Raw genomic sequence first — 26,462 nt, 5'->3', positions numbered from 1 at the left:
CTGTTGATCTAGCACCACCATCGACAACTGAAGTCGCCCAACAAACCAATAGCGTAGGAATTGAAGCAATTGAAATCAATGATCATCAGTCAAGTTTGTTCCTCTCATCAATACTGAACACATAACTCATATATTGACATAGTTAACATCTGTATATATATTGATGTGGTGATAAAGGAGATCATCAAGTGTGGGTCAAAGATAGAGACAACAGTTAATGTGGAAGTCAAAGTTAAAATAATCAACGGTGGTCAACGGTCCCACAAAAAGGGTCGAACGGAAAACGATGTCAACTACCGAGTGGGCATGAAGTATCTGATCTGTCGTTCATTACGGATCGGAGGAATGCTAAGACGACCGAAGCACTGATCTGGCTTGGCGAAAACAATCAACTGAGCTAAGGGATTATAGAGAAGATCGACTGAGGTCGATCAGGCAGGGATCCCCGATCGAGCGGCTCCCCCACTCGGTCAAACAGTGGAACCCCTCTCATATCTCTTAATATTCCTTTAGAAGATAATACCGCTAACAATAAGGCATGATCAACAAGCGGATCATACGACGAAAATATCTATTGTCTCATCAGAGATATTTTTCTGACATGTTCTTTCATAGGACAGTTTGGAGAATATGCCCACACCTTGTGGAGTGCATACGTAATCCTATATAAAGGAGGATTCATGCACCGACGGAAGTACATATATTCACTATTTACGACTTGTGTTTACTATTGCTCTATTTTCTTCTTTTAATCACTGACTTGAACGTCAAAAGACCAACGCTGAAAACTTCTATCCTAACTCAGCACTAACCTTTCTTTTATTATCTTTTATTGTAGAGCGGAGTAAAATTTACACATAATTAATCCAAAAGTCACATCCCCATCTGCTCTTCTTCGTAATTTTCTGACAGCATCATGCGTGTATAAATATTTAATACAATAGATGTTAGAGACAATTTGTGTAAAAACATCGCACTGAATATCTAACCTCCATGTAAAGGATTATGTGCTAAGACAAAATAATCTCATAATTTATCCCTTTTAAGACGACGTTTTCGTCTTTGACTAATATGGAACACTCGATATCTAGCTAACTTCACAGATTTTTTTGGTGCAGAATAAACTTTCATACCTAGCTAACTTTACGCAACACTCAATATCTAGCTAACTTCACGACTTCAAGTACTGAGAGGCAGAGGTTGCCAATCCAACTTCACAGAGCAACCGCAAATTTTCTTTTAAGATAAGATCGAACAGTTTGTTTGGTGCAAAATAATTTCCAAGAGCTAACTTGCTTCCCAGATTTCTGCTGCCTTAAAAGAGAATTTAAAACATTAACCATATTTGGTGCATCGATCTTATCTGAAATAACAGCTAAATTATTATATAATAAAAAGAAATAAAGAAGAAGAAAAAATATGTAGATTTTTTTAAAATAAACCAAAATAATAATAACAATAACTATAGTGTTTGTCCCTCTGCATTCGTCCTAGATGTCTGACCTAAGCCTAGTAAACAACACAAGGAATTAGCACTCTGAGGAAGTGTAAGCCCTTGCAAAGCTCCTCGTGCAAAATGCCAAGAGGAAAGAAATGATCATGTATGCTCGGAAAGAACAGCAGTGCTGGAGCCTCCATTCACGAGCTTCTGAGATTTCTTCTTAGTGTTTGTGAGACTGCAGTTGGGGCAAATGTACTCCAAGCCATCTGTCTTCGCATAATCCTGTCGAGAAATGTGCAAATTAGACTTGTATTACTGTTCTGTTGGTGACAAATTTTGAGCAAAGGTTTCAAAATAATTGCAATCGATCACAAGAAAATCAAGGGCTTCTAATATTGATGCATAATATCGATATCAGTGCCCCCGGGACAAGGTTGAGTTGGCTAGTGCGGAGCAGAGTTGCTACCATAGGACAAGGATTCAAATCTCGGCAAAGTCAAGGAAAAAAAACCCTCCTCCGCATTGGCCAACTACAGCTTCCCGATTTACCTCCTCACATATAGTCGTGGGGCCGATCGTGTGAAGCCGCTAGGATGGCGGATTCCACCTTTTACTACCAATGTCAGCCACTAATAGTTGGACTAGTTATGCGAGGATCAAAGAGCAAGAAGAACCTTAAAAGTAGCAAGACCCAGTCGTCTGTCACAGCCAAAATGTGCCCACTCCCCACATAATCCACAATTCACCCAGTCACCAGGAGTGCTACTGCAGAAGAAATAGAATGCAAAATGTCTGAGTTTTGGAGCACGCCATGGAGTTGAGAAAGGAAGTTAGCAAAGCTTACCTGTGACACAACAAGCAACACTCGCCGTCCACATCATCATGTGCTAGCTCATATTCCAAGAGATATGTTTCATAATGTCTTTTTAATGTATTTCCGGCGCCCTGGATCATATGAAGCATTTAAACTCAGTTTTCACTGATCTTTTTATTCATGGCATACAGGCCAACGAGTTACATAGGAAATACACCCATAAACAACCATTCTTGATACTGGAATACTGAACGACCTATATTTAGGAAATAAAAATTTTCCCTAATAGACAAAGATACTGGAATCTCATGTTAAGATATTTTTCCAGACAAAAACCGTGTTAAAAACACGAGTTCTAATGCATTAGGTTATAGACTAGAAATGATGCCTGCGAAATCATATGAAAATAAAGAACTCACAGTCATTTTATTCGAAATTGTATAGTTTCGCATCTTTGAGAAAACCTGTCCTTTCCAGTTTATGCCATTCCCAACATAAAAGCCTCCCCTTGAAACTACCTACATGGCAACACGTATATGCAGCAAAATTTGAATTCCAGATCAAAAATATATTTATAATTAGCATCAAAATATTATACAGTGCTTCCAAAAGATATAAAAATATACATAACCTCTTTATACAAGTTGAACAGATCTAGACGTTTGGCATTGAGTACAACATCAGGAAACTCAGAAAGTCCTCCTTGAGGAACAAGTCGACTATGTCCTCTGTGGAGTAGAAATTGCATGACATCTTCAAGGAATTCCTCCTAGTTACATACCCATGAAAACAAGGTTAGTAAAAAAAACAAAAAAAAAACTACTTTATTCAAAGACCACAGAAGGTGCAGAAGCTCACTTCAGAACAATCTTGAATTGGTGATCTATTACATCCATGTTTCTTCAATGGTAAAGGATTTAGAGGTATATTTTGTTGCTTACGAAAAGAATTTGATACAGATTTTCTGTGCACCAAAGGAGTGCGAATAGTATTATGCTTTATGGAAAGTACATTTTGCAGGTTAACTTTTGCCTGGCTTCCATCATTCATATCCTTGTCAACTCCTGAAAAAGGCAACATTTGATGTTGGTGCGAGTGTGGAATGGGCTTCATTGTAGCAATCTTAAATCTTTTATAAGTGCTAGGAATCCCTTCACATGAGCCAACTTGTTTCAAGGCATCGCCATCATGTTTCAGAAAGATTGACCCATCGGTTTCTACAATACGGTTACAGGCATCTGAACCATCCTGTTCAGTTTCTGAAGGTCTGGACCTTTGTTTCCTTGCGGAAGATGAAAGAGCAGGCAGAGGAAGAAAGCATTCAAAGATGTGGCACTCTTTTCTCTGTTGCCGCCAAAAGAAGAGAAGGCGATCAGCATCTTCTTTTTCAAATGATGCAACTGCAACACCTTGTATACTTGCAATGCCAAGTGTAACCAAGCTACGGTGGGATACATCCGAAGCCAGCTGCTTCAAAACCTGTATTGCATCTTTTTCAGATCTGAATCATTCTTATATCAAATTATGGCTTCCAGCAAAGAGGGCAATTAGAAGAAGGTAATGTCATTAATAACTATACAATAAGCATAAGTTTCCAGCAAAATAGAGATTAACAGCCAAAGTTATCAAGATCGGACCTGGTTGCCACTCGCCACGCCCTGCATGCCTATAGTAGATAAAATAAAGCATATCTAGGTGAAAGAAAGGCACTGCAGTGCATGGCTTTTTTAAAAGGTCAAAGGCGCAACAAAAATGTGCCTGGTAATAAACACCCAGTGCTCTTGTTTTACCATGCTATGTTGTTTACCCTTTGGTGTGCATGTTTTTGATTGCCAATTTATCTCTGTTCATTTCCTTGATATCAATCACATGACTAGAAAGGATAAAAAGTAGAAGATATAACATCAAATAATTTGTTTCCATCAGGTAACATGTTCAAGATAATTTAGAATTCAAGAGCTGTATGCATAATAGTGTTGATGATTTTCAGTTAAGATATCTAAATATGATACTTTTACCTGGATGTCTATAATTGGATTAAGAACTGATCGTTCAACAAAAGCCCAATGGCAGACACAGGCCCATTGTCATTTGGTTTGGACTTGGACAATAATAAAAAGCTCAATTAATAGGTCTGGACAGCATTTAAGGTCCGCACAATTACTTTGGATGAGCTAGACCTCACATTTTAATTAATAATATATAATTTTAATTTATAACTAAGTTTACTTGAATTAGTATTTTTGCAGATTTACTATGGAACAGAAAAGTATCTTATATAACCAATTGAAAATATTATCTATAAATAAAGTACCATAAATAAACTATGCATTGTTGGAATAAAGACATACTCTTTTCTTCATATTATCTTTTCTTTTATAGCCAACTTATTACACCATTAATGTGTTGAAATTTAGGATATTTAGTGGTTGATAAATTCAATGAACAGGTGTGGAGAAATTATGTGATATTAGGATCAGGCTTGGACAAACAATTAGATTTAATTTTGGGCTGGGTTTGGACCTCGACAAGGGGAAAGTGTAAGTCAATTATGCCTGGTCCATGCAAGACTCAGTCATTCAATAAGCACCTCAAGTTATAATATAAGACTTTGAATATATAGGCAGCAAAAATTTAAATTGATTTGCTTTCTACTAATGAAGTGTTAATGGAGTTGGGAGTTGGTATATGGTTACTTACTACTAAGTGCATATGCAATATGTAGGTGTGTGCGGAAATATATGTGATCCTCATCAAAATAAAAAATTTAAATTTGATTGTATCATTAAATTATAGTTTAACTAGTTGTTAAGAAATTACTTAACATAAGCAATCCATTTAACGAAGAAGGGGAGCCTTAGCACAATGGTAAAGTTGTCATATGACCTAGAGGTCATAAGTTTGAGTTATGAAAACACCCTCTTACAATAATTCGAGTTATGGAAACACCCTCTTACAATGTAAGGTAAGACTGCATATAATAGACCCTTCTCTGAAACCTCGCATTGGCGAGAGGTTCATGCACCGAATTGTGCTTATTTAATCAACGATCTCTAAAAATAATAATAATAATAATAATTTAATCATATTAACAGAACTATAGCCTAAATAGGTGCAAAGAAGTTAAATGTAATCAAGCAATAAACATGGTATATATCTCCCACCTAATTCCAAAAATGTTTCCATGATCTGTTAATGCCAAATTGTTTCCTATCAATACCAAAAGCTACATAACACGATGTGGTGAGCTATTCTTTTTATCATATAAGTGATCAATTAAACTTATGCCATTTGCCAATAGAATAATTTTCTTTTTATGAAAGCCAATCAATTCTTGCGAGTAAATGACATAATTTAACATAATTATGAGCATTCAGTAAAGTGTAAAAGTTTAACCTTAGAGCCAAAAAAAAAAAAAAAAAAAGACAGTCCGGTGCACAAAACTCCCGCTATGCAGGTCCAGGGGAAGGATCCATTGTACGCAGCCTTACCCTGCTTTTTGTAAGAGGCTATTTCCGGGATTCGAACTCATGACCTTTTGGTCACAAAGCAACAACTTTACCGTTGCGCCGGGAGCCAACGGGAAGAAATTAACTAATGATAATGTTGCATGCAATTTAATTCAGTGCAAAGTTAGCAGTTATGTTTTAATAGAACTCATCTTTCAAAATTGGAGTGGTACCACATCTATTTATATAATTCAATGCACATCATTGACTTAGCAATAATAAAGGTTTGCAAGACTGTTGTTTAGGTCAATACTTCGCAAGTTAACACATAAAAAAATAGTTTTCAAAAGTTTTTTGGTGATCATAATCATAACAATTAATCCTTTGAAAAGGAAAAAAACACCATGCTTACCACAAAAGCATGGGCAGTGACATATGTCACACCCCAGGCTACTTCTGTAAACATCAATTGTTTTATCAACAATGATTTATTGATTTCTCATAACCCATGTCGTTCCTCCCCACTTTTCCATTTGAAACAAATTGTACTTGGTTTTGTTTCCTTGAATTTGAAGAATTTAAAATTTCTTAGTTGAAAGCACTATTTTAGCCTCCATAAGCAGGCATGTGCTTAAGACTCACACCAAGGTCCACAACCTCTTAGTCGGGTTGCATCTAGCGCCTTTAAAAACAATGCTTACAGCTAACAACAAATTCACAATTGCATATTTAGAGGGTGTAATGTAATGGATAATTTACATTTTGCACTTTCAGAACAAACTTTAGGGATACTGCATCTGTTTTCAATTGCCAGAAACGTCTGTATATCTTTGAACTAATTAGTTGAATAGTCAAGAAAGGTAAGGGGAAAAAAGGGAAAAACAATACTTAAGCATGACAATAGATATAGTAGTTTGATTAAAGGTAGCAAAATAAGAACATACATTAACCAATTTTTTGAAAATATATTATCATTTATCTACTACCTTAAGTATGAAACACATTCAAAGAAGTAAACTAAATTGATGCATTAGTTGCTGAATAAGTTCCTAAATCGCAATCTATTTCTAATGTGACATATCCCGGCATAATCTACAAGGAATTTAAAGGTAATATCTGATGATACTATGTCATCCGATCCCTTTTATGCTGAAGCACATGTAGTGTGAAGATAGAAGTATGATAATTATATATATAATTCCTTTTTCCTCAACTACTTCAAAAGAGATTTTTAAAAGTAAAAGTAATATCTTGTCCTACATCAGAAAGTAATTAACCTGAGCAGCCCACGATGGAATTTTCATCCAAACTTCAAAAACAGAAGCTCCACAAGCAACAGACATAGAAGTCATAGGCTCTGTTGGAGACAACTTGCTTTTGTGAAAATCTGGAAGAGAATGAACTAGCTGATTCTTCTCAATAAGCTCACTTTTAATGTGGTTTTCTAGTAGCTGCAGATAAGTAGAAAACACTTAAGGACAGTAATTTAACCAAATCACAAGATGAACAGCGATGTAAGGTTTTACCTGATCATCAAAACATGTTTGTGCACTGCCTGACACAAGGAGTGAAATGTGTGCTGAACTACTAGTAACAAGATCGCATCGCATGGTAACAACACCACGGGAGAGTGAGCCAGCTTGCAGTGGAGGAGGTGCAGCACTGTCAGAAACATTAGGATAATCCACCAGTCAGCAGCAATGATAAACATCTTATATATGAAGCATAATTACCAAAAGACTTAAACAATGGGGAAACACCACAAAGCAAGCTCGGTACTGCACCAGGAACATAACCATTTCTATGCAGAATAATTTATCTCACATGGGTCGGATATAAGATATGAATTTCTAATGATAAGCACACAGATTATTTCTTTTATGCATTTTACTTTTGCATATTTTTTTCATCTATTAGTATGAGCCCAGTTATGTTGGCCAACATGAGTCTAGTTAGGTTTATCATTATGTGTCAGACATTGTGTCTACATATGTTTGAGATATTTAATAAAATTTACATTGTTATTACTTGTTGCAGTCTTGTATATTCTTTTGTGGTATTATAAGTTATGATATAGTGGTGGATATTGCCATGAGAAAGGAGGTTATCCTTTGTATAGGGACAAGGTTCTACAGGCAGTGGCACTTCTAACGAAGTTGGCTCTCCTCTCCAAGACGAAGACACCAGTAAAGGGCTTCTCTCACGCATTCCAGCAGCTTCTCTCATGCAATCCAGAAGCTCCAACAAGAATGGCTGAGAAGGAGTCCTTATAGGCTTGTAATGAACTCATTAATTCTGACCTGAGTCAAAGCCCCATTCCTCCATACCAATTTTTCTCCTCCTTGCAGAGAGAATCATTTGGTTGAAATGAGAACAAGAATTGATTGAGAAAAATTGTTGATTCATCTAGATTTTTCTCAAACTTTTCATTCTTTTAGTGAGATTATTGTGAGTTTGGATCTTATCTTCACTTTTCTAGTAGCTCTTGAAGACATGACCAGCAGCATATCACTGGAAATTTGATATGCTTTAGCAGATCCAACTAGGACAATCGATATCCAGATCGACCAAATTTGACAATCATGGATCCTGCAAACCATTCTAATTTGCATGCATGACTCTTCAAACTAGAAGTGAATCGCTTGGATAAGTAAAGTTTTTAACAAACAATTGCAAATGGAGAAACCTTAATGCTCATTAAGGTCAGGATTCGGTACCAAGAAAACGCATATAAATTAAATCCAGAGAATTGGAGCAAGTACAACGAATACCTGATTCGGTTGTGAAGTTTACTCCCACGTATCTAAGTCAAAAAATAAAAGGAAGTCAGATAAAGTTGTAGTAGTGAACTTGTGATTCTAAAATATGATGTAAGGCTAGTAGGAATAACACTTAGAACCATTCTGAACTCAATTGTAGTATTTCAGAAACTTCTTTATGTCTGCAAGACAATTCCACTTAAGATCTAGAATTCACATCCATTTGTTCTCTGTACTAACTCAACTCAAAGAAAGGCATCTTGAATATTAAGAACATTTATTTTAAGGACAGTTATGACTGGAGCTCCAAATATTTGTGGTCGACTATGTTAACTTGAATAAAATGAAACAAAATATTTTTGAAAATACTAAAATCTTGAAGAACTAGAAAACTTTCCCTCCAAATGTTGAATCATTGACCAAATGGCAGACACTTTAAGAGTGGAAAATAGATCCTGAAGTTTACTTGTTCTGTAAATGGTCCAGTAAATCACCCTATATTTTTATTGTTGTCATCTCCACTCACCCACAAGCAAATGTGTGCTCAATGCTTACTGTCAAGCAAAAATCAGCTACTTTTGAGCATTCTGATTACCTACACCTCCAGCGCATAAAGAATCAAACTGACTTGAGTGCTAAACTCCTGGAATGAATATTATAATTCCAGGACCTCATAACTTGGTGATAGCTGATACTATTGTGGTAGATTTCATGTATCTTCTATGCACGAATTCTTGCACAGCGTTAAAAACACAAGGCAGTTTGACAATTAGTTCTTTGGTTGATTCTCATATCAAACGAAGAAAATAAATATAGAATAAGGCAATAAGCTATTATGCAAGAGACTCTGCACCAAACTTCCTCATTATACATGGTGTGAATTTGAATGCCACATGTGTAAGTCAGATGCAGAAACTACTGCCAACCTTCTTTCTCAATGGCATTTTCCTCATTCGGCTAGCCAAGACCCTCCCTAATGGTCATCTACTGGATTTTTTAGTCCTTGTAGGAACCTTTGTTTACTTTTCCATTAACATATAAAACATATGAAATGGATATCAAAGCACTATTGCTTGAAGAACAGAAATTTACTTGAGAACTCACTCAACTGAAAAAAAATGTATATCAGGCTATTCATGTTGGCAGCAATGGTATAATATAGTGGGTGATTGTTTAGCTAACAGTCAACTACAATATATAACCATACTCTTACACAAATTCATATAAGTAATATATAGTTATGCTCTCCACCTTCAAAAAATATGAACATATAAACAAGAAAGGCAGAAATAACAGGCAAGCATTAATTCATGATGCTTACTTCAATGTTCAAGAGGGCGTTAAGTCCATCTTCGAAAGAATTCAATAGACATTCCTGAAAAATAGTGTGGTCATGTAAATAGTTGAACAAGCAGCAAGCACTACTTCAAGAGTTAAGTTACCAGCTCACCGATGTGCAAGGTGCTCCACAAATAAGAAACCTCACATCCACATCATCATCATAAATTTTTGTCACAGGAAGGGTATCGAGAGATATATCATTTCCATCCTCTGGAACACTTTCAGGAATTATAGCATTTATTTTAGGAGCGTCACCCAGTAAATGTGGTTCAAATTTATTGTTACAATGTTGATCATTAGCATGCAAAACAAAATTGTTGCTTTCACAATAGAGGCGAAAAGATGCATGGGCAAGTTGAAAAGCATCCCACGCATGGCAACATGAACTGCATAAGAAAAACCCAAGCACAAGACTTCAATAAGTTTATCTCCTTACAGTCAAAAGGACTTTAATCACTCAAAGTGAAATAGAAAGCTGGAAGCACAGAATAGTACCTCTGCACTACTGACAGTAGTGACTGGTGAAAATGAGAAGCTGCATAAGACGAGAACTCATTCTTCCAGTACATCACGTATGGAATCCCCTGAGAAACAAGATTGCATGATCAATAATTTATCTGCATGAAGATGCCATGAGATCCAATCTTGATGAGTGAAAGTAAAATAACATAAAAACATAAGTTATAGCATTGCAAAATTCTTAACATAGGCATGCAATTGTAAAGCTATGGAATTCCCTCCACCTTAGAATGTAGTGTTTGTGCTATCTTTTCCCCATTAGGAACCTCCAGATAAACCTGTATCCATAATTGCAAATAGAAAAAATGAAACATGGAGGATAAATTTAATATAAAAAATTAATGACAAGTACATGTGGTGTAAAATAACTATGGTATCTATTGCAAGGAAAAAGATGGACTAGAATAAGCAGATCTTATCTTCAACAAAATGAACATCATGAAGAAATAATATAATATAATATATGCTCAGATAATGGATCTCCAAAACCCAACTTAGTTTCTTTATCTGCAAATGATAATCATCAAGGTTCTAAAATTCGTTAGGCACTAGACGGACATCAGACCAGCACCTAGCGCCTAGGCCATCGAGGCGGGGACTAGGCGCTGCTAGGCGGGTTTCAAGGAATCAACATAAATTACATAATAAATTACATTCTATAACTCCAATACAGTAATATCAAATTTAAAATGAGTTCAAAATTACACAACTAATAAAATATTACAAATTTATTCTACTTCTCCTTCATAATTTTCAACAACTTATTCTTAATCGGACACAAACTTAATATCATCATTGTGATCGTCCTCTTCTTCTTCGAATGCAAAATCATTCTCGTGAAGTTCTCTCACTCTAGAGCTTCTTCGGGGTTGTAGATTTTCTTCATCAACCATTTGCCAAGTGATCCCAGAACCTGATTTAACTTCATCATCTACCCCACTATCCATAATCCAACCTTATGCATTTGAAGCATCTTTTGCAAGAAGAACATCAACATTCCTTTCTTTCTCTCTATTTTTTTTTTCAACAATCTAGCATTAAATTGGACAAATACTAGATTATTCAACCTGTTGACATCCAGCCTATTTCTTTTCTTTGTATGAATCTTAATAAAAAAAGCGAACGCAAACATTGTAGTTGGTAACATGAATATAAACTTTAAAAATTAGTACTTTAATTAAAAACTTAAAATTTAAGCTTATTCCTTCAAATGCACTCCAATTTCTTTCACACTCAGATGAACTTGTAGTTAATGAAAGTATCCTTAAAGTCACTCTTAGTAAGTTGGGTGTGTGAGCACCATAGGTACTCTACCATGCACATGGATCAAATGTATCATCATTTTTATACATGCTTTTGCTGCCAATGTTTACCCAAATAACCCAATCTTGTCTCTATATTTTGCATATTTCTTTTAATAATTGTATCTTGTAGAACAAACTCATCGGCATGCAAAATTTCTAGGCATTCAAAAGTCCTCATCACGACCTCCTCATAAAGAGCAATAGAACTATCTTTATAGTAAAAATAGATATTCAACAAAAAAAAAGACAGTGGTATGCAATGATGTATCAAGTCTATCCTTCATTTTTGACTCAATAATCACTATGATAGGCTGATAATTTGATTCCACGTTGTTCAAAGCCACCTTGATTTCTTCTTTAACTTGAAGAAGCTCCCCATATAGAAACCCAATGACTTTCTATCTCCATCTACCAATCGAAGAATTATTACCAAAGAAGCAAATATTTTCAAACAAAGTGCCACACCATTCCAAAAGCTCATGGAGTAAGTCAATTTTCCTTTGTTTTTGACCATTTACATTTCTGCCACGTATCACCTGTAAACATGGCCATTAAACTAGATTCTTTTTTCAATCAAACTCTGTAATGTGATAAAATTTGATGCAAACCTGATAACTTCTGATCGTACTATGTCTCTCTTCTTCATGAAACTTCTCATCAATGACAAAGTCTTATGGTAAGCATAAATGAAAATGGTAAAAAATTTAGCTTGCTCAATAACCTTTTTATATTGTGGAACTTGTCAATACTTTCAAGCATGAGATTAGCAGTGTGAGTTGCACAAGAACTCCAAAAAATCCCATGCCACTTTTCTCTCATCAATTTAGCTACAGTCATATAATTGGTGGCATTGTTGTTACAATCTAAACAATATTCTGATCACCTACTTGTTCAACACATTTGTCAACATACTCAAAAATAAGTTCATGTGCCTCATTTGAAGACTCCTTAGACTCTAAAAAATATAGTACCCTCCTTGCAATTAAGCACACAAATCTAGGATGCTTCTTCTTTTTCTATCACTCCATGCATCTATCATGATCGAGCATCCATTCTTTGCCCATTCTTTTTTCATGTTTCTTCAGTAGTTGCTTTGTTCTTTCAACTTCGACTTCACAAGTAGCTCCCTAATTTGATATTGAGTTGGAGACTTGAATATTGGTCCAAATTGACCCATTGTTTCCATTAGTTGCTTGAAGCTATCATTATCAACAACATTACATGGGATTCCATTTTCATAAACTCATCTCCCAACATATTATTGAACTTGTTGAATTATCTCTTTGAAAAGAGCCTCATTTATATTTTTTGGCAAAACACTTTACTCCCACTTGAACCTATATTTTGTGGAGAAATCATCGATGCATATCTATCCATGGGGCCAAATGAAAAAAGTTTTTTAAGTCCATCTATCCCTTCAATTCTATTACCTTCTTCTTCATCTAGAGGAATATTCACCTCTACTCTACAACTCTCTTCTTTAATTCTTTTGTTATTCTTTCTGTTCCTTCTTTCTAAATTAGTCTGTTTGCACTTATTGCAATCTTCTTGAGATGTTTTTTTGACAACAAGATACATTCCCAGGCATATTTCCAATGTGCTCCTTGATCCTATAAACTCCACCTGACATTATTTTCCCACACAACTTGCATTTAACTTTGTCGAGGTTCTTAGGATCATTCAAAACCCCGAACTCTCATCCGATGTCTGTTGACTTTTCTCTTAAGAATCTCATATTCGGGTTGAGTGACGGATGTCGTCGAAAATGAATTGCTTGACATTGTTACCTATTGTTAATCACTTCATCAGTTAATTGTAATAACCCAAAAAGATATTTAATAATAAAATTAGCAACTTTGAAGCTATGTGATTTAATCATCTGATTCATCTTATCCACCATTTTTCACAAATTTATTGAACCTTTGATATTTAACAAATAAAAGACCCTGCTCCAACTTTAATTGAATTCATAAATCACTTTAATATTGGTCCAAATTGACCCATTGTTTCCATTAGTTGCTTGAAGCTATCATTATCAACAACATTACATGGGATTCCATTTTCATAAACTCATCTCCCAACATATTATTGAATTTGTTGAGCTATCTCTTTGAAAAGAGCCCCATTTATATTTTTTTGGCAAAGCACTTTACTTCCACTTGAACCTATATTTTGTGGAGAAATCATCGATGCATATCTATCCATGGGGTCAAATGAAAAAAGTTTTTTAAGTCCATCTATCCCTTCAATTCTATTACCTTCTTCTTCATCTAGAGGAATATTCACATCTGCTCTACAACTCTCTTCTTCTATTCTTTTGTTCTTCTTTCTGTTCCTTCTTTCTAAATTAGTCCGTTTGCACTTATTGCAATCTTCTTGAGATGTTTTTTTGACAACCAGATACATTCCCAGACATATTTCCAATGTGCTCCTTGATCCTATAAACTCCACCTAACATTATTTTCCCACACAACTTGCATTTAACTTTGTCGAGGTTCTTAGGATCATTCAAAAGCCTGAACTCTCATCTGATGTCCGTTGACTTTTCTCTTAAGAATCTCATATTCGGGTTGAGTGACGGATGCCGTCGAAAATGAATTGCTTGACATTGTTACCTATTGTTAATCACTTCATCAGTTAATTGTAATAACCCAAAAAGTGATTTAAGAATAAAATTAACAACTTTGAAGCTATGTGATTTAATCATCTGATTCATCTTATCCATCATTTTTCTCACAAATTTATTGAACCTTCGATATTTAACAAGTAAAAGACTCTGCTCCAACTTTAATTGAATTCATAAATCACTTTAAAATTTATTTTTTGTCTCAATCTCCAATATTATCAGCCAAAATAAATAACAGAACAAGATGCTTAAACAGAAACAGTAAGATAAAGATGAAGTTTAGTGTTAGCCGCTAGGGCAAACTAACAAATCAATTTTCTTGTTGGACCAAAGTTTAGGGCTTACAAAACTTAAGCCCGACACAAAAAAAAGATTACATTTCAATTTGTTTTTTTAATTGGGCTTTAAATTTAAAAGCCCAAACTAAAAAAAATATGAAAACCTTGGACTATTTCTACAGCACCTAGACAATTTGGCCGATTAGTCGATGCCTAGGGTCACCTAATCCTGCCTAGGCGTCAAGGCCACCTAGGCTGGCCGACTAATATGTTTTCAATGAGGTTGGTTGGCGCCTAGCACCTAGACAGCCGCCTAGGCCGATGTTTAGAACAATGATAATCATATATTATGCACCCATAAGACTTGTGCAGCCTAAACAAAATCAGTGTGCATGTGCAGGGTAGAGGCAAAATAATGGATGCTCAAAGGAATGCCAGACGTTGAATAGGATGCATCAGAATATAAGGGGTACTAATCATGATTTAAAGTATCAAGCCATGCCAGCCAGCACAATGAAAATTTCTTGTTCCACTAGAGGACCCAGACGCATACAATTAGCAATGCCACAAAATTTCTGTACAATAACACCAAAGTTTAGCAATGAAGATGTATGTCCAGTGATAGAAATTGAACATGATTTCATATTTAAAAACATTCACATAACCTTACATATTTTTATTTATAGGTAATCAACCTCATCAAGGAGCAGGAGCATACAACATAAGGAGACAACAAAACCAATGCCCTCCCAATATGATCCAAGAAATAATGAGAAAATAACTAGTATAATCCCTATGAATTGCACTTGTTTCGTTTATGCATCGATTGCACTAGTAGTTAGAAATTTGTAAGAGATGTATACAAAAAACTTTCAAGTTCAGGTTGGATAATAGTCAATGATTTAGATCTAGGTATGTGTCACCATATCCAATCATGTCCCATTCTGAAACATTGTTAGGATATGGCCCATCCTGATACACCATATGCAATTAGATGCAGCCCTAGATGCTCCCCAATGTTGCATCATGTTTGATGTGGGATTGAATATGCAACAGATGAAGATCCACCGGCAAAGAGCAGCAGTGACAACGACACAAAGCAGCTTGTAGGTTTGCTCCTCTCTCCATTTGGCTAGACAGCTATATACAAACAAAAGAAAGGAGGCAGCAAATGAAAGAGAAAATAGAAATGAAGCACAAGAAGAAGGATAGAAGGAAGAAGGTGCAAGAAGGGGAAGAAGTAGGAGCATTGGAAGAACTAAACAAGGGATAGAGAAGGTCTAAGGTAGCAACCTTAAAGGTGAAGACTGAAGCAGTATTCAGTCCAGGCAGGAACCTAACAAATGGCTCCTTAAACAATTAAGTTAAACGTGTAGATAAAATTAGCATAAGTTCTGATGCTATAAGAACTACTCACTATTGTGGGTGGAGGAGCGATGAGAGAAGCGAACATCTCAGGCTCTGAAACATCAAGGTCTGCCCAAACAAGATGCCCAATTTCTTCCTCATTTTCAAGTTGCTGCCCCTGGAAGAACAGGATATTTGGCTCCAATGATTTCTGAGCATCACGAAAACTATCTGGTGTCGGATTAAAAAGTGTATGGACCTGCATTATACAAGTTAATCACTAACAAAAAAAAAGTAAGAAAAAAAAAGCACTAAAACAAGCTTTCATGAAATTGAACAGAAGTACAAACCTCAATTCGCCCTGACGAAAGAAGTTCAGGAAACGGGTAGAGACGCTGACACTTCACCTCCTGCCTGTCGGCGAACTTCCCGCATAAAACCGCAATGAGCCTACAAGATTGCTTCGAAGATCCTCGAGATTGATACATCCTTCCTATGTATGATGAAAGGATTCACGATTCAAGCAAGCTCGTCTTTCTCTCACTACAAACCTCCTTACGCCCAAGCTAACTGACGGCGACAAAGAGAAAACACGAATACTTAGCAGTGAAAATTGCAAGTGAAAACCCTAAATCCTTTATGAATCCACTGGTACTCCTTTGTATTCTCCTCGCAAAAGTACAAAAAGCGAGATCCTAAATACAAGACCCAAAATCGAGTAAACCCTTATCAAAATCCTACCTTTTCTACTTGCAATCTCGGCAAGTCCTCCTCCAGCAGAATCTAGATCATAGGCTCATCCAAAAGGATTGGCGACTTCCAAAAACATTCGGGAAGGGAAAGGAGATCAGCCACGCCGAAACGAAGAGTAAAGTCGACAAAAATTAAAGATATTCAAACCCACGCCCAAATCGGAACCCTAATAATCTCCCAATGTCGGAGTCAAACAAAATCCATGTTTGTGTCGACTTTAGCGAAAAAAAATAAAGGACTAAAATGGATCGTTGAAAAAAAAGAGTAAATAATGAATTAGAAACAGGTACCGGAGCGAACAAAAAAGGGTAATAAAAGACTCGGAATTAAACAGAATAAATTGTTAAAGAGGAGGTGGGAGTTTCGATGGCTGGATTGCAATCAAGGTCTGGATCTTTCTTTTTCTTTCTCTTCTTTTTTTGGCTTTTCCCAATCCGATTCATGACTGCTTGATATTGCAGTATTATTGCGGCTCCGACTGCACGGAACAGAACAAAAACAAAAAAAAATAGAAACTTTTAATTCAATTCAAATTATAATAATGAGGACTTGGACATCGGAATCGAGCGTACGATGATAAATTTGGGCTTCGACATGGATCGCTGGAGTGGATGATGTTACGGGGAATGTTCTTGGTCTCATTGATGGCGGCTGCGAAGCACGTGCTGATGATCTTGGACCAAACTAATGAGGATTTTAATCAGAATACAGAGTCTACTGGCATGCTTCTGATTATAGACCGTCCATGATTTTTTTTTTTCGTGTTGATCTTGAGAAGATGTTGAGAGCGAATGTATTTATCTTTTTGTCATCATATTTCTCATAACTAAGTTCCCACGGGAGGTATTCGTTACTTTAAAAGGCGATAATTTTACTATAATAAAATAAAAGATTAATTTTTAGTGTGTATATGTTATAAAAAACAAAATTCTCACACCCCTGATTATTTTGAGAGTTGAATATAAATTAATTTTATGATTTATCTGCTTTAACGTAATCAGAAGACGACACATGCAAAATTATTTTAGATTTTGTTGATTTATTACGTGATAATTTTATTGAAAAGATTTTATTGAAAAAATTGATGTCATGATATTTTTTCACTCAAGATTAGATTTCTATATCAGATGTTATACTTGTGGCTTCAAGAGTAATCATGTTTTGCATTATGCATGCATTAATCGAAATTTTTAGGGATGATTTCGTACTATAGTTTGGAGGAACTTTAGAATATCTTTGGGGAAATGCATTTAGTACAGTAGCTAATAGGGTGACTTTAGAAGCATATGTATAAGCTTATAATGAGGGATAAGATTTTGTCTCCAGGGCGTAGTACAGTTGGGGTGCATGATTTCATGGTCGAGAGATCCAGGATTCGATTCTCAGGGTGTCATTGTTTGGGGTTAGCATCCTGGTCATGCGCTTTCAGCTATATACCTGCATTTACCTCCCTCCATATCCATGAGATCGAATTTAAGGGATTATTGATGTGACGATTCTATATTTTTTTATAATGAGGGACAAGACGTTTGATATAAGCATAATTACTTTTTTACTATAATATTTCTCATAACTTAAATATGAACCACGACGTTTAGAAAGAATAGAATAATCTTTTGTTACCCAATCTCCATATTAATAACTTATTTAAATCAAATATAAATATTTAAGTAAAAATTTATATATTATTATTATTATTATCATCACAAATATAAAATAAATTTAATTAAATTAAAATTTTTAAATTGATCAAAATTATTTTTATGGAATCAAAATAACTTCACTTATAGTAACTATATTATAATTACTATACCATCGTAACATTATATCAACTTATATTAATTATGATTAAAACTATTTTAAAATGATTTTAATAAAATTAAATTAATTTTATCAAATTGATAAACAGTATGTTTGATAAAATAAAATAAGTTTACTTTTATATTATAAAAAAAATACTATACCAATATTAAAATAAATATATTTTTAAAATAAATAATACAATATAATGTTATTTTAATTTTTTTTAAAAATATATCTAATATCCTTATAATTTTTACTCGATATTTTTTCACTAATATAAAATATAATATTTTATATTATGTGACAATAAGAAGGTGAGTATTAAATTAAAATCTAAATTAATTAAAATGAACATATTGAACTAATGGATTCGATTGAATTTTCTAATAAACAATATTCATATTTAAACAGAGAGATAATGTAATCATCATATTGATACCATGATTAATAGCTATAAAAAACTTAATTAGATAGGCCAAAACAAAAAATAAAAAATAAAGACAGAATATAAGTAAAACTGAATAATTCTATCAAAAGTTGTTAAAGAAATGAGAGAAACAATAAATTAGATCTGAAATAGGAGGAAATAGATATAAGATTATGCCCATGTCCGCTAGCGATGATAATGTAATTCCATGAATCGAACCACAAATTTAAAGTCAACCTATAAAAATAGCAATCATCAAACATAAGTTTAAAATCGAAGTTACTAATTAAAAAAAGGAGACGTCTTCTTCTTTAATTTGTTAAGTTATCAGTCATCAGTAAACAAAATGTGCCTACTTGTCCACATGGGCAACCCTCCATATGGGCCGTCAACGGGAGGATCGAAAGGTACATCAGATGATTCGAAGGATAGGAATGTGGGATGGTTGCAGAGGCGGTAGTATATTTGGTAGCTAATTTAGCAATCGAATCTTATTTTGGTTGCTTTTGGTACTAATTAATGACCAAAATTTTAAGTTCGGTGATTAATTAGTGTTTGAATATTATTCGGTAATTTAACTTTTTATTGTTATTTATTTTCTAATTTTTTATTGGATCCTCATATCCTTCCTTATCTTTCTACAATTTTTGTTGTTTGTATCATTAGTTTGTGTTGTTTAATTTAAGTTTAGACCTGTTGCTCCATCTATGTGCTCTTTAATTTATTTTTTCATTTATTTTATTATGAATTTAAGATCAAGTTTATTTTATTTTAATATTATTTTAGTTCATAAAAATTTTATACAAATATATTGAAGATAAAATCACTTACAACCCTTCAGAGAAAAAAAATGTCGGTTAGTGTTCTCTTAAACAAGTTTCACGTTTGCTTTAGTTATATCATACTCATTGTTATTGGGTGAACCTTAGTAAATTATTTTTTTTTCATTGCATAAGGTTCATGAAACAATGAGACATTAATTTTGGTAAATTATTTGAAACATTGCACTTACAACTTTTTCCTAAATTTGAAACATTTACTAATAAGAGTGAAAAGATTATTTTATATTTTTTTAATATGAAATTCAAAATTGATAATCAATATATGGTTACCATTGATATCTCTTTCAAATAATTACTTGAATACTCAAGAAAGATAAATAAAAAAAACGGTAATAAAAGTGATCATGTTCATATGTGCCTATCATAATTCGTCTTCAGATTATAAATAGAAATAAATGATATGATTAATTTATAGTCATCGTCAAGTTGACTAAAAAGTAGAAGGAATTTAATTTTGAAAATAGATTATCATTTATCTACTAGCTTAAGTATGAAACACATTCAAAGAAGGAAACTAAGTTGATGCCTTAGTTGCTGAATAATTTCTTAAATTACAATATATTTTTAATGTGTCGTATCCCAGCATAATCCACAAGTAATTTAAGGATAATATCTGATGATACTATGTCATCCCTTTTATGTTGAAACACATGTAGTGTGAAGCTAGAAGTGTAATAATTATATATAATTCCTTCTTCCTCAACTACTTTAAAAAAAAAAAAAGATTTTTAAAAAGTAAAAGTTGTAAGGATCTTTTACATAAAAGCATAATTATACATAGTAAAAAAATGATCCTTCTAGAGATTCATACAAATATAGTATACAAAATTTGATCGAGTTGTTATCTTTGTTGCGTGAACAGTATAATCCTAGCAGCAACTTTGATTCAGTATATCTTAGCGCGACTAGAATGGTCATGTCTCTTCGATATTCACACGAACACGTCTTTCATTCGTCTTACGAACTCAGTCTTCTAAGAAGAACAACCTTCGTTTTGCTAGCAATAATAAGGGTCCTCGGCCAAGGGAAGAAGAAGAAGATCAAGTGTCTCACACGAAAATTTCACTCAAAAGGTTTTTTTATATTCATCCAATGAATACCAAGTGTTTGTCTTTTGGTCTTCTTCCATTAATGATGAATTAATCTTCATTAATCTTCTTAATAGGTTAGATTTTAGTATATTTAGATTAACTATTAATCTAATAACCCAATGAGTCTAACCCATTAATCCAATAAATCTAATCCGGATTCATTTGAGTCTAATCCAGATTCATTTGGACCCCAACTAATCTTAATTAAGATCCATAGTATTTTAGTCAAATTAAAATAAACTTAACTCCAAATCAACATGTTAATTATATGTGATACAATAAGTTCTTGTAACGTTAACAATTCTCTAAAATAATATTTTAGATACGTAAGTAATGAGTAACATCTAGCAATATATCATTGCTACCCAAGTGACGAAAATATCAAGATCCGACTTAACCTTTCTGTGTCTACTTTCTTATATAACTTGGTCCTTCTATATCGATCCTTGATATTTAGATTGATCCATGATACATAAATCGTGTCATTCTCTTGTCAATATTTATGTTTCTTGACCTCCAAGTAGACTCACTTAATCAAATAAGTTTAATATCTCATATTGACTTATTTGAAAAATGAGATCATGCATTTTAGTAGTCCTATTTAATCAAATGACTCATAGATATCATATTCGTCATATGGAAAAGATAAATTTTTTCTACATCACTCACATCCCTCTGCATAACTTATTGCATACCAGTGATCGACTTTATAGTCCATCTTGTTACAAGTGACGTTTGTCAATACCAAAGTACACAACTCCTTAGGTAGGGAACCGTAATGACTTCAAGTCTAAGGACTATTCATACTAATAGTCACTATGTGAATATTTATAACACTTATATAACGATCCATAAAACATTCTCATAGCGAGTAAATTCAGTATATATTCTCTAATATATATCCATGTGTCAACTTGATATCTTATATACATGACTTGTGAAATTAAGTTATCAATTTACCTAAATGCTCAACACATTAATATTGTTCTTATATATTAACACTTGATTAGGAATAATTAAGAATAATGTTCTATATATATCTACAACCTCCCATTATCAATTTAACCAGTTGATATATTATAGACTATAACCTACTACCTTAAAATATTATATTATTATACTTATTCATTTAGCATGAATCTAAAGTAAATATAACAATCATAAACTTTACTTTTTATTAATAATATTATGATATAAAAATTTCCTTATTAATCATATCATAATTAGTTCTAAGATTAATACCAACAAAAGTAATAACTTCTCTTGCACTTCTCCTCCACCGAAAGTAAACAACTTGAGCAGCCCACGATGAAATTTTCATCCAAACTTCTGTTGGAACTAACAATCTACTGTCGGAGATTTACGGGGTATTAGCTGAATTTAAACTACATTGAATTAAATTCAACTTACAGTTGAGATGACCTGAGCGGATAATCTCAAGCTGTCAGCAGGAGCTAGTTTTTGTAATGTGCCGAAGAATGATAGATCAAACTGAGTCTCCGAGCTAGCATATCAGTTGAGATCTGTGTTGCCGAGCGCCCGTAGAGGCCGAGTGGTAGATCAGGTAGTGTAGGTGACCGAGTGATAGCTCTACCGAACAAAGAGTTTGTTCGAGAGGGTGTATGCCCGAGAAGCCCGAGCGAGATTAAGGTCAATCGAGTTGCAGGTTGGTCAGGCAGTTTATCCGAGCGAGCTTACAAGCGAGTGGATGGCCGAGCGAAGTGACCGATCGGGTGAAGCGTGAAGTAGATAAGTCGAGCGAGCTGATGTTGGTCGGGCGAAGCAGAAATGCAACCCGAGCGAGAAGTGTCGGTTGGTTAAGTTGAGTCGGCTGGGCAAAGTTGCCGAGCGGGCGAGCGGAGAGGCGGACCGGGCAAGTGGCGATTGGGAGAAGCAGATATGCCGAGCGACTGAAGGAGCAGAGGAGCCCGAACGGGCGAACAACCTCCCGAGCGAGGAAAAAGGGCCGAGCTTACCAGAGTTGCAGTTTCCTTGAAACAAATTCGCCCACCTCTGGCTATACTTCGAGGCTCACTAGGGTCGTCTATTTTCCAAGATACAACGGTTGACCGTGATTCCCACTAAGCATTGGTGGTCACGGCGAACTGAGTGGCACCCGATTGCTATCACAAGCACTCTGCCGGGCAAGAGTTACACGATAGAGGAGGAGGGAATGAACGTGGAGAGTTTTTGCTTGTGTTGTTGTGTGTCCTCTGCCTGTGATCACAATCTCCTTATATAGGAGTTCAGATCAACGATAACGTTAATGGTTGATTAATGACCATTACTCACCGAGCAGTGAAACACCCACCGTTTCACTCATTATCACTTGATCTTTTTGATTCTACATTAATCTCGAATTTAATGCATCCGTTACAGCAGCAAAAGGTTTATGTGACAAAATGTAGCAAAAGGTTTATGTGGCAAAATGTTGGTTGTTCCACTTGGGCAAATTTTGCCTCTACCGGTCCGACATTTGACGCACGCAGGTCGTGCCCGCACACAAGTCAATATGATTTAGTGCAATCCGGACCCTTGATTTGCACCCCCTTGCACACTCACGCATGAGAAAGAGTCTTTCCCCATGCATTTGTTCACATCCTCAATGCATGTGAATCAATATAAACCAACCAACATACCATGAAACTCCCAATATGGGACTAAATTCTCATTCACAATGGAGCTTCTATCCTTTTCCACCTCTTCTCCATTCACACATATTCAACAATCCCCTATATGGATGGAGATATGGTATGTGATAACATTCAACAGTTGAGTCAAGTATATGATATGTAGGTTTTATCCTTTGAACCTTCTCTTGTGAAGATTTGGTTGCTTACTGGCTGATAGTAGACACCATGCTCTTGAACTATACTGTCGTCTGTGCAAACAATGACAAATCTCACCCAAGACTCTCCTTGGTACAACTCAGTTCTTATGAGTGTGTTTGTTCTTGGCCATGAACATGTCTGGTTCTGTGAGAAGCTCTAAGAATTGTGCCTCCAATTCTCTTCGAAGTAACCCACTTCTTTCTCACATGGGTGATCCCTCAAGAGTTGTCATCTATTCTTCTTGATTATTAAAAGTCTATCGACCTACCCTGGTCTAGTCACTGTTTCATTGGGCTATCCTCACACTATGTCTAGCCAATGTAGATTAGTTGTTCTTTTGAACCTAGTTCTTAGGATCTCCAGTCAGCATAGGTTGAGTGTCCTCTGCACTGATCATTGACAACGACATTGATCTTGTCCGAGGGTCGAGTTGACAGATGTTGGGGACGTGGCTCTCGCTGCTATCTTCAGATGGCCTTCAGGATGGCGCGGACTTCTAGTGAACCTGCAATAAAGCCGTTATCCGACCGGTAAGGTGTTGCACCTCTCTCAAGTTTCGGGGAGGCGGCATGTCTTGCAGCGCTTTCACTTTGCTGGGATTCACCTCTATGCCCCGCTCGGTAACAATGTACCCCAGAAAGCGACCGCTCTTTTCTTCGAACAGACACTTCTGGGGATTGAGCTTGACTCCGTATGTCCTCAGCGTCTGAAAGGTTTCCTCTATATCTGCACAAAGGTTGGCCGCTCGGATTGATTTAATAAGTATGTCATCAACATATACCTCCAAATTTCGCCTGATTTGCTTTTGGAACACCTTGTTCATGAGTCCCTGGTATGTGGCATCGACGTTCTTCAGTCTGAACGACATTACGTTGTAGCAATAGGTGTCGTCCGCCGTAATGAAGCTCACTTTCTCCTGGTCTTCCTGGGCGAGCGGCACTTGGTGGTAACCCTGATAGGCATCCAACATGCTTATCAACTCGCATCCAGCGGTCGAGTCTACCATCTGGTCAATTCGGGGCAGAGGGTAAAAGTCTTTTGGGCACACCTTATTCAGATCCTGGAAGTCGATGCAGACCCTCCACTTATTGCCCGGCTTAGAGACCAACACCACATTCGCGAGCCAGCTTGGGAACTACACCTCCCGTACGTGGTCGGCCTCCAGGAGTTTTTCAACTTCCGCCCGGATTATGATGTTTTGCTCCGCACTGAAGTCCCGCTTCCTCTACTTGACGGGCCGAGCGTCCGGCCGGACATGGAGCTCGTGCTGCGCGACGATCGGCGAGATGCTTGGTAGCTTGTGCGCTGACCACGCGAAGACGTCGTGGTTGCGCTGCAGGCACTTGATCAGATCCTCCTTCGGGCCCGCTTCCAGGTCTGATGCAATGAAAGCGGTGGCCTTGTTGGTTAGTCCTAGGAAAACGTAGCGGTTCCACTGTACAAAATTTTTTTGTGCAAGTGTCGAACCTTTCCTTAAATAACCTATTGTGTTCTTTAGAAGTTAAATTAGGAATCGCAGACGGAACTTAACATCATTGATTCCAAATTTAACTTATCTGTTCTTAATGGTTTAGATTTGAATCGTAAGCGGAACTTAACACTATTGATTCAAATCCACCTATGTTATTAATTCCATTAAATATTAATTTCCAAAATTGGCTTCCAGGACTACATGGCGAGGCACATGACCTTCTTGGATATGGGAGCAACCACCACCGCCTAGACAAAACCTTTTAAGGAAAGCTAATATTTAATTTCCTTAAATAACTCTAGGTTAACCAAAAAGAACAATCGAATCACAAATTCGAAAAAGAAGAAAACATAAACTCAAAAAACTTATTCGAAAAACTAGATCTAATGCCTCTTGTGTTTGGAATTCTTATAAAAAGAAATAACTAGCATGATGCGGAAAATAATTGCTAATTATACCTTCTTTTTGTATGCTAATGACCTCGAGATCTTCTGCCGTATTCCTCGCCTCGTCTTGGACGTCGTGTGGGCGATGATCCTCCAAGATGAACACCACCCAAAAGCTTTCTTCCTCTTCCTCTAAAATCCGACCACCACCACCACCAAGGAGAAGAGAGCAAAGGGAAAAGGAGAAGAGAGAGGGCCGACCACCAAGAGATCCTCCAAGCAAGAGAATAAGAGTTGTATCTCATGAAGCCCCCTCACCCTTCTTTTATATTAGTTGCCCAAGGCAAATAAGGGAAGAATTTTTACAAAAATTAAAATCTTTCTCTAATTTTCCTTTTTCCTTTTAAATTTTCCTTTTCTTTCCTCTTGATTGAATCAATCACCAAAATTAATTGATGATGATTTTATTTTTTTAATATGGCCGACCACCTTGCTTGGGCACCAAGCAAGAGTAGTCGACCCCCATAAGAGGAAAGGAATATTATTTTTTATAAAATTTTACAAGAAGAAAAACTCTTATAAAATTTTACAAGCTCTCTTTCCTAAAGTAGGAGTTAAAAAAGGAAAGTTCTAAAAATAAAAACTATGTTTTAAAATTTAAAACTTCTCTTATAAAATTTTCTTTTTTAACATGATGATAGAAAATTTAAATTTTAAAACTTATCTACCCTTTTTTTTCTAAACCATGAGGATGGTTAAAAAAGGAAAGTTTTAAAATTTTTAAAACTCTCTATTAAAACATGTGGCATAATTCAAATAAGGAAAGTTTTAAAAAAATAAAATCTCTCTTTTAAAACTTATACTTTTCTACAAAGAGAATATTTTAAAAATTCAAAACAACGCTCCTTATTTGAATTATTGTGGCCGGCCCCTACTAGCTTGATCACCAAGCAATAGGGTCGACCCCTATAGAAGAGGAT

At 35.4% G+C, this 26,462-nt stretch overlaps 1 protein-coding gene and 1 non-coding gene across 5 annotated transcripts; one reads left to right on the top strand and one right to left on the bottom strand.

Moving 5' to 3' along the window:
- Positions 1-1,408: 1,408 nt before the first annotated feature.
- LOC121997946 (AT-rich interactive domain-containing protein 4-like) lies at positions 1,409-17,337 on the bottom strand. 4 transcript variants are annotated; one of them, XM_042552631.1, is made up of 17 exons: positions 17,204-17,337; positions 16,620-17,109; positions 16,229-16,544; positions 15,949-16,137; positions 10,548-10,601; positions 10,300-10,388; positions 9,914-10,190; positions 9,785-9,838; positions 8,476-8,507; positions 7,231-7,366; positions 6,982-7,155; positions 3,114-3,734; positions 2,887-3,024; positions 2,675-2,773; positions 2,286-2,386; positions 2,116-2,206; positions 1,409-1,723 (listed from the first exon to the last, which is right to left on the bottom strand). In XM_042552631.1, exons 3-17 carry the CDS (start codon positions 16,364-16,366, stop codon positions 1,598-1,600), a joined length of 2,319 nt encoding a protein of 772 aa, XP_042408565.1. In that variant the 5' UTR covers positions 16,367-16,544; positions 16,620-17,109; positions 17,204-17,337; the 3' UTR covers positions 1,409-1,597. The 4 variants fall into 4 exon arrangements, with proteins under 4 accessions (XP_042408565.1, XP_042408564.1, XP_042408562.1 ...); XM_042552630.1 differs by having other exon boundaries at positions 16,229-16,444; XM_042552628.1 differs by having other exon boundaries at positions 16,229-16,448; positions 17,204-17,336.
- Positions 17,338-19,707: 2,370 nt separating this feature from the next.
- On the top strand, positions 19,708-19,840 carry LOC121998999. The gene has a single exon (XR_006116771.1). It is a non-coding gene; the product is annotated as a small nucleolar RNA snoR74 (small nucleolar RNA).
- The last annotated feature ends 6,622 nt before the right edge of the window (positions 19,841-26,462 follow it).

The sequence above is a fragment of the Zingiber officinale genome, chromosome 6A, assembly GCF_018446385.1.
Source record: "Zingiber officinale cultivar Zhangliang chromosome 6A, Zo_v1.1, whole genome shotgun sequence".
NCBI lineage: Eukaryota > Viridiplantae > Streptophyta > Magnoliopsida > Zingiberales > Zingiberaceae > Zingiber > Zingiber officinale.
Note: the sequence above shows the minus strand (reverse complement) of the source record. Positions and strands in the feature narration are given on the sequence as shown.

What these genes read in the sequence shown, in the direction of transcription:
- LOC121997946 (XM_042552631.1), bottom strand. Translation starts at nt 16,366, where the DNA reads ATGTATCAATCTCGAGGATCTTCGAAGCAATCTTGTAGGCTCATTGCG. An exon ending in TCGCTCCTCCACCCACAATA is followed by an intron (nt 10,602 to 15,948) that starts GTGAGTAGTTCT and finishes TTATGGATACAG; the next exon opens with GTTTATCTGGAGGTTCCTAA. An exon ending in ACGCCCTCTTGAACATTGAA is followed by an intron (nt 8,508 to 9,784) that starts GTAAGCATCATG and finishes TTTTTGACTTAG; the next exon opens with ATACGTGGGAGTAAACTTCA.